The sequence below is a fragment of the Solea senegalensis genome, linkage group LG16, assembly GCF_019176455.1.
Source record: "Solea senegalensis isolate Sse05_10M linkage group LG16, IFAPA_SoseM_1, whole genome shotgun sequence".
NCBI lineage: Eukaryota > Metazoa > Chordata > Actinopteri > Pleuronectiformes > Soleidae > Solea > Solea senegalensis.
The window spans coordinates 16,170,610-16,178,449 of record NC_058036.1 but is presented as its reverse complement, the minus strand read 5'-3'; the positions used below and the strand labels follow the sequence as shown (position 1 = coordinate 16,178,449).

At 42.4% G+C, this 7,840-nt stretch overlaps 1 protein-coding gene across 1 annotated transcript; it reads left to right on the top strand.

The window, feature by feature from the left end:
- The first annotated feature begins 237 nt into the window (after positions 1-237).
- Positions 238-7,066, top strand: LOC122782957 (kelch-like protein 28). The gene is made up of 6 exons (XM_044047569.1): positions 238-399; positions 1,837-2,097; positions 2,180-2,817; positions 2,930-3,373; positions 5,197-5,405; positions 5,647-7,066. The coding sequence occupies exons 2-6, from the start codon at positions 1,837-1,839 to the stop codon at positions 5,808-5,810; spliced, it is 1,716 nt and encodes a 571-aa protein (XP_043903504.1). The 5' UTR covers positions 238-399; the 3' UTR covers positions 5,811-7,066.
- Positions 7,067-7,840: the final 774 nt, after the last annotated feature.

The window sequence follows — 7,840 nt, the reverse complement described above, 5'->3', positions numbered from 1 at the left end:
AAATCATGTCACTGATGCTTGATTCTACTCCACTAAACCAGAAACTAGAGCATCAAAGCATCACATAAAATAAATATAAATAACAACAATGAAATACATAATATGCGTTAATATGTTTTATTTTTAATAACGTTTTATTTGTAACTTGACTCTTCCTGCTGAATGTCTGAGAAAAAGCTGTGAATGTCGTCTTATTTTGAAAAACGGCGGAAGTGGGTGTGCTCCTCTGATAGCTCGTTGTTAAAAGCTCTCGTTGGTAGCTTTGAGGCTCGGTTGCTTGGTAGTAGGTTGTTTTGCTGATAGCGGCTTGGAGTCCCCATTTGTAGCCGCTGAACTCCGACACCGTAAAATCGGTCATTAACGTCACAGCGGCGCGCAGGACGGGCCTACAGGTCACAGGTTTGTTCTTGTTGCTCTGGCGCGGTGAAAATGTCCACAGAGTCACGTTTCTCCCCTGTCAGCCATGTTACTGTATATCTGTCTGTAATGATGCAGCTAGCCACAGTAACCGTGTTTATTTTTAGCAGCTAACCTGCGCTGACTGCACTGCAGTGAACACACACTCAGACCCCGTGTGTTAGCCGAAGTCGAACATTGTTGTCAACGCGATGGTGACATAAATATTGACATTAATGCAATTGCGACGTGCGTGGGAATGTGTTGATATAGATTTAAAGGAATCAAGCTGTTGGTGGAGATTTTAAGTCTGTTAGCGCACTAGCTGTCTGCTGTTATCAAGCTAAGGTAGCTAGGGAGTGTTGATATGGCCGTGCTCTACGTTCACAAATCAAGTCAAGGCCACAAGCAAGGCAACAAATGTTGGACGTTATTTTGACTGCTTATCACTGACGTACAGCGGCGCTTGACATTTGATTTGATTTGAATGTAATCAGGTGGAACTGACGTTATAAAAAATGTAATGCTCTCTGACCCCTGCACGGTTAGTTTACTTAAAGCCACCGATTTAATAGCTCATCATATTAACTTATTCATTTGTTATTATAATATTCTTAAAGATTCTCAGTCAATGTGTTACTTCCCTTAAATGAGCAAATGAAAACAATCCACACAAACGTTTTTTATCCAGGTGTACCAATAGTTATAGATAAATGTAAAGTGATATTTTTCCTACAAAGAGCTCTTAATCTTTAATAGAATAAAATGGTCATCAAAGTTGGGGATGGAATGCATTAATTTTTTTCATGCATTGGGATAAAAAGTACTTGCAATTGGTTAATTTTGGGCATTTTGATTGATTGGCTGGGGAAAAGTCATAAATATTTGACGTCACATTTATACTGATGTCTTTCCAGTCATTCCACGACCTCATGATTCAAAATTATCTTATTAAAAATTCTTGTTATTCAGTTTAAAATGGTTACTAGAAAAGTTGTGTCCTTAGTGTTTTTCTAACGTAATTTTCAGTGGTTATACAAGTAGAATTGTTTCATTATTATAATTAATACACCTGTTACATATCCATAAGCGTTGTAATCTGTGTAATTGTTAAAATGAACTTACACCTATAGCTACTGCATCACAAGGAAGCTCATATAGCCCAAATTTTAGTTTTTATTTATCCTTCAGGTCAGACCAGTTATAATACACTTAAACACTTAAAGGCGTCAAAAATTAGCAAAACTAGGTTTATGGGATATTTTACACTTCCTGTGCTCTCAATGTTGTCACCTGCAAAGCGTGGTGTTTTGAGATGGCACTTCAGGCCTCCCAAAACACAGATTCTGTCTGTATAAAGCCCATATAATACAAAACCTTTCTCCCAAACATGTGTACAGCTCCTTCGTGATGCAGTTGTGTGTGGATTCTTGCTTTCAGATGGACCAGCAGGACCAATCCTATATGTTTGCCAGTCTGACACGGCCTCACTCAGAGCAGCTGCTGCAAGGCCTCCAGCTCTTGCGGCAGGATCACGAACTATGTGACATTGTCCTGCGTGTGGGTGATGCCAAGATCCATGCCCATAAAGTAGTGCTGGCCAGCATCAGCCCTTACTTCAAGGCTATGTTCACGGGGAACCTGTCTGAAAAGGAGACTTCTGAGGTGGAATTCCAGTGCATTGATGAAACTGCATTGCAGGTATGCTTAGGGCCAGCTTACATCAACGTACCGCGCTAACTGGTTTTTGTTTTATGTGACATGTTTACTCTTTCTCTTCCAGGCTATCGTCGAGTATGCCTACACTGGCACTGTATTTATCTCCCAGGAAACCGTGGAATCTTTGCTACCGGCTGCCAACTTACTCCAGGTTAAGCTAGTGCTCAAGGAGTGCTGCTCCTTCTTGGAGAGCCAGCTGGATGCTGGAAACTGTATCGGCATTTCCCGTTTTGCAGAGACGTATGGCTGTCATGATCTGTGCCTGGCTGCTACCAAGTTCATCTGTGAGAACTTTGAGGACGTTTGTCAGACAGAGGAGTTTTTTGAACTGACGAGGGCTGAGTTGGATGAAATTGTGTCAAATGACTGCCTTAAAGTGGTCACAGAAGAGACTGTATTTTATGCCCTGGAATCATGGATCAAATATGACATAACTGAGAGACAGCAACACCTGGCTCAGCTGCTGCATTGTGTTCGCCTTCCGCTCCTCAGTGTCAAATTTCTCACTCGGCTGTATGAAGCCAACCACCTTATACGAGATGACCACGCATGCAAGCACCTGCTCAATGAGGCCCTCAAATATCATTTTATGCCTGAACACAGACTCTCCTATCAGACTGTGTTGTCAGCACGGCCCAGGTGTGCGCCGAAGGTGCTGCTTGCAGTTGGAGGCAAGGCTGGACTGTTTGCCACATTAGAAAGGTAATGATGATGATGTGTGAATTAAAACTTCTATGCACTATTCTAAAGGTTGATTTTCCAGACTTTGTCATTGTTTAATTCTGATCAGATAATCTCCCACTTTCTCTTGCAGCATGGAAATGTATTTCCCCCAGACGGATTCGTGGATAGGACTCGCACCTCTCACTGTCCCACGCAATGAGTTTGGTGTGGCAGTGCTAAACCACAAGGTGTACGTGGTGGGAGGCATCGCCACACACATGAGACAAGGCATCAGTTATCGGAGACACGAGAGCACCGTGGAGAGCTGGGACCCTGAAAGCAACACCTGGTCATCAGTCGAGCGTATGGCAGAGTGCCGCAGCACCCTAGGAGTGGTGGTCCTGGCCGGAGAGCTCTACGCCCTGGGGGGCTACGACGGCCAATATTACCTTCAGTCCGTGGAGAAATATGTCCCAAAGTTGAAAGAGTGGCAGCCAGTGGCGCCCATGACCAAGTCCCGCAGCTGCTTTGCCACTGCAGTGCTGGATGGCATGGTGTATGCTATCGGAGGCTATGGCCCAGCCCACATGAACAGGTAACACCACAGATGAGTATTATGATATTTGGGTTTTATTTGTTGAAACACATTCACCAGTCACTTCCTTAGGTATTCTATGTATCCAATCAAGTGTCTAGTGTGGTCCTGTGTTTCTGTGGCTCTTCTGCTTCAAGGTTTGATATGTTGTGCATTCAGAGATGGTCTTTTACATAACTTGGTTGAAGCAAGTGGTTATTAGAAACAAACCCACTATGTTTTGCGGTGGCCATTTAAAAAAATTCTTCTTATTTCACGTGGTTGAGCATGAAAATTCCAGTAGATCAACAGATTCTGGAACACATGGTCCAGCCTAAATGCCTAAATGCATTGAGATGCTGCCATGAACGTGAAATATTGTTGGTATTTGTGTATAGGTTTTAATGTGTTTTAATAATAAATTATACATACTTTGTACAATTTTGACTGAAAGTGCAGGTTACATTAAGTATGCCGCTAATCATTGCTTTTTTTTGTATTTTGTTTATTAATAAACTTCAGATGACGTGTGACATGAGTAAATGTCAAGTTGAGGGCTTCCTTTTATACCAGTGTTTCTCAATGCTGGTCCTGGTCCTGCACGTTTTAGACGTTTCCCTGCTCCAACACACCTGACTCAAATAATCAGCTCATTAACAAGCTCTGCAAAAGCCTGGTAACGAGCCATTTATCTGAATCAGGTGTGTTGGAGCAGGGAAACTTACAGGGCAGTGGGTCCCGAGGACCAGGATTGAGAAACATTGAGTGAAAACTCTTTCAGACCGCCTAAGCTGACTTTATCTCTCAGGGTCTTGTTAGTTATTAAATAGAACTAGCAATCAAGTGAAGGATGTCAAGTGTTACTGAGAAAATGGTCGGGCACCTGTTAATGAGTAGAGTGGAGTCAGAGCACAGGACGCTGGTGATGATGGTGGTGTTTTCATCGAGAGAGCGTCTGACTGTGTGCTGCCAGGTCAACCTCTGTTGTTGCTCTGGATCTCTGGAGAGCAGCGTCTCTATTGCTTGTTTCCTTGACTCCTGAATCTCCTCAGGAGAATGTGTTTGGACAAATGAACCTTTGGGGACGATGTTTTTTCTTCCCCCCTGTGGGTACTTGGCCTACCATGATGTAAAAACAATCCCAGATAGACTCTGTGCTTGTTTGTTAACATATGCAGCTTAAAATGGGACGCACTGATACTACACAGTGCATAAAGTTACCTGCCCCTGGGGGAGTTCATACTTTTCTTTTTTTCTTTTTTATAATTACAAATTGCCAGTACACTACATCAAATTACACTTTATAGAAACTCATTAATATTACTGTGATCAGGAGTTCATTACAGTATTAATAGAGAGCTGTGAAATATCTATTAACAGACTGCAATGTAGTGAATATCTGGGAACATTTCCTGACTCATTAAATGTTAATGGTCAGTGCTACTTCATTAAAGGTACAAATTATGTAATTTCTGCATTAAAATATCCATTGGTTGCCTTTTAATGATCTTACCCGCTTTAGCCATCTCTGCCATCATTTAAGGGACAAACCCCAAACATCAGACTAGAGTGAGGAAATATTCAATACTCCTTATAATTAATAGTTTCATTTTTCATTAATCATATATACACGTTCATACAGGACATTTAACTCTTTGCAAAGTGAAAAAAAAACTGAAAGATAATTTGATCTAATGTCATATTTGTAGCTGTAATTAGAAGCAGTTTAATTACCTTTCGTTTGTGTGTTTTTAAGGATGATCTGAAGTTAGCGTTGGCACCAGCCAATAATGATTATGTTTACATGGTACATATTTCTAATTTTGATGCCTCTATCTACGCAGTGTGGAGCGGTACGACCCCAGCAAGGATGCCTGGGAAATGGTAGCCCCCATGGCAGACAAAAGAATCAACTTTGGAGTTGGGGTCATGCTGGGCTTCATATTTGTGGTGGGTGGACACAACGGGGTATCGCACCTGTCGAGCATTGAGAGGTACGATCCGCACCAGAACCAGTGGACAGCCTGTCGACCGATGAACGAACCACGTACCGGTGAGTCCATGTCAAAAGCCTTTTGTATTTGTAGGTAATATTTGAATTAATTGTGATGTTACACTACGCTAGTAAGGTAATAAGTAATTACCAACACACTACCAGTGCCATATTCTGTTAAACTGCTGAATATCCTTTTTTTTTTTAGCAGTAGGATTCACTTCTAATAAAATCTTAGTACTTCTAGGTATTGTCATCCATATTCTGACCTTTTTGTACCTGTGGCATTGCTTTCTTACAGGTGTGGGCTCTGCCATCGTGGACAACTACCTCTATGTGGTGGGCGGTCACTCCGGGTCGTCCTACTTGAACACTGTCCAGCGCTATGACCCCATCTCAGACAGCTGGTTGGACTCGAGCGGCATGTTGTACTGCCGCTGTAATTTCGGCCTGACTGCCCTTTGACCCATGGCCCAGCCAGCTAGGACCCAATAAGAGAACTTAGACACAAAGACTTTTCTTTTTTGTTGTCTCCTCCTCCTCTCCCCATCCATCCTCCACGTGCAGAGGAGCGCTGCACACCAGTGGGATCACCAGAGGAGAGAGAGCCTGCTGGGTGGAGTGGATGTGCCAGAGTAGCTGGCAAGAAGTCCACAGACATGGCTGCAGAGATGAAGAGCTACAACGTTGTGTGGAAAACTAAGGAAGATGGTCGCACGGCTCGGATCGTCGCAGACATCAGGGGACGACCGCACTACTGCTGCTGGACCACAATAAGGACTCTGAGCCATTTCCCAGAGGATTGTGGGAGAAATATTGTCACTTTTTATTTCATAATTCTGTTTCAGCAGAATTTGGGGTTTGTTTCCCCTTCATGCCATCTAACGCTTTTATAGTTTCATCACCATGTTTTCAAAACACTGCAGTTTGCTTTTTTTCTTTTTGTGTGTGTGCAAAAAGCTGATTAGAGAGGAGGCAAAAAGAAGTACAACCATAGAGAATTCATTACAAAAGAGAAGAGTAGCATAGAAAAAAAAAAACAAGATCGAACAAATAACCTGTTTGCTTGTGAATCCGTATGAATATATCGCGTGTGTGTTTGTCTGCGTGTATGCTCCGGGAGTACGTGCATGTCAGATCGGAATGTTTCGTTACATGTTTGTGTGCAGAACTGATCGACCCTGTGGTTCTGCATCAAAATCAGTGCTTCACAAAACAAACGTTATAATCTTTATGTTTTCTTAAAAAGGGCTGCCTTTTTTTCCCCCTCTCTTGTTAATGGTCGAAAACGAAATATGTAGATATGAATATATCCTCCAGTGCATTGCCTGTAAATGTTTTTCTGCATTGGATCACTGGTGAGCGAATGCCAGTAGTGTGTTTTTAGGGGTCAACGGGGAGATGACATTAGTGATGTAAAAAAAAAAAAAAATAATAATAATAATAATCCCCGTATCCTACCATTTTGCGTCGTCCTAAGGTCACAGGTTATGAACTCGCTTCTCTTAACAATCATTGGAATTGACCTTGGCCCTCATTTCACCCTTTGGTCTGTATACAATACCAACTGGTGCTATATTTAGTATTCAGGATGTAGCTGTCTGTGTTGCCTCCCACAACTGGGTCAACCTCTGTTCAGTGTCTACTTCACTACCACGTCAAACGTTCAGTCATTTAAAATTATGTGCATTTAAATACGTCAAATAACTGACATGCCCCCAACCACACAATAAAATCAAGTCCTTCTAAAGGGACGACCACAGACCTCCACCTAATCCTAAAAGATAATGGGCACAAATATCCCCCGTTCATGTTTCTTTTCCTTCACACGAGCCCTGTCACAGGACATGAGCACGCTCTGCCACTGTCTCAGTGCCTGTCACTCTTGGCTATGAACACGCCTCTCTCTTCCACCTATAATCGGATCCGACCAGCTACCATTCCAACGTGATCCCCATGTGATCTCAGGTTTTAAGTTATTTTTTTGCAGATTCAGTTTAAGTGCCAAAACATGGATTTTTTTTTTTTTTTCATTTTTCCAACCACTCGCGACATAAACTGCATGTCCCCTTGTGCCACAATTGAAACACTTATTATTAGTGATATATTAGCATTATATTCTTCCATTCAGTCATGTGAATATGGAAGGTGAAGCAACAAGGGCTGTGCAAGCCAACTCGGGCCAAGTTGTCATTGTCACCAGTCGTGCATCCTGGGATAGAAACTAGACTCTTGAGTGCTCGTCCTGGGTGTGTTGTGCGAGACCAGGCCTGGCTGAGGGTGACGCTCTGTGCTGACAAGGGGGGGAAAGGCTGGTTGCAGTGTGTGTAATGTTCACGTCTAGTTTGAGTTGCTCTGTGCACACACGTTTGCACATAACAGACATTTTAACCAAGCTCTCCGCATTGCACTTACCAAACTATTTGATACACATTGTTATTTGTGAACATATATATATATGTTTTAATGTAGACTAATGGCATTTAGATAATGCA

What these genes read in the sequence shown, in the direction of transcription:
- LOC122782957 (XM_044047569.1), top strand. Translation starts at nt 1,837, where the DNA reads ATGGACCAGCAGGACCAATCCTATATGTTTGCCAGTCTGACACGGCCT. An exon ending in TTGATGAAACTGCATTGCAG is followed by an intron (nt 2,098 to 2,179) that starts GTATGCTTAGGG and finishes TTTCTCTTCCAG; the next exon opens with GCTATCGTCGAGTATGCCTA. An exon ending in CTGTTTGCCACATTAGAAAG is followed by an intron (nt 2,818 to 2,929) that starts GTAATGATGATG and finishes TTTCTCTTGCAG; the next exon opens with CATGGAAATGTATTTCCCCC.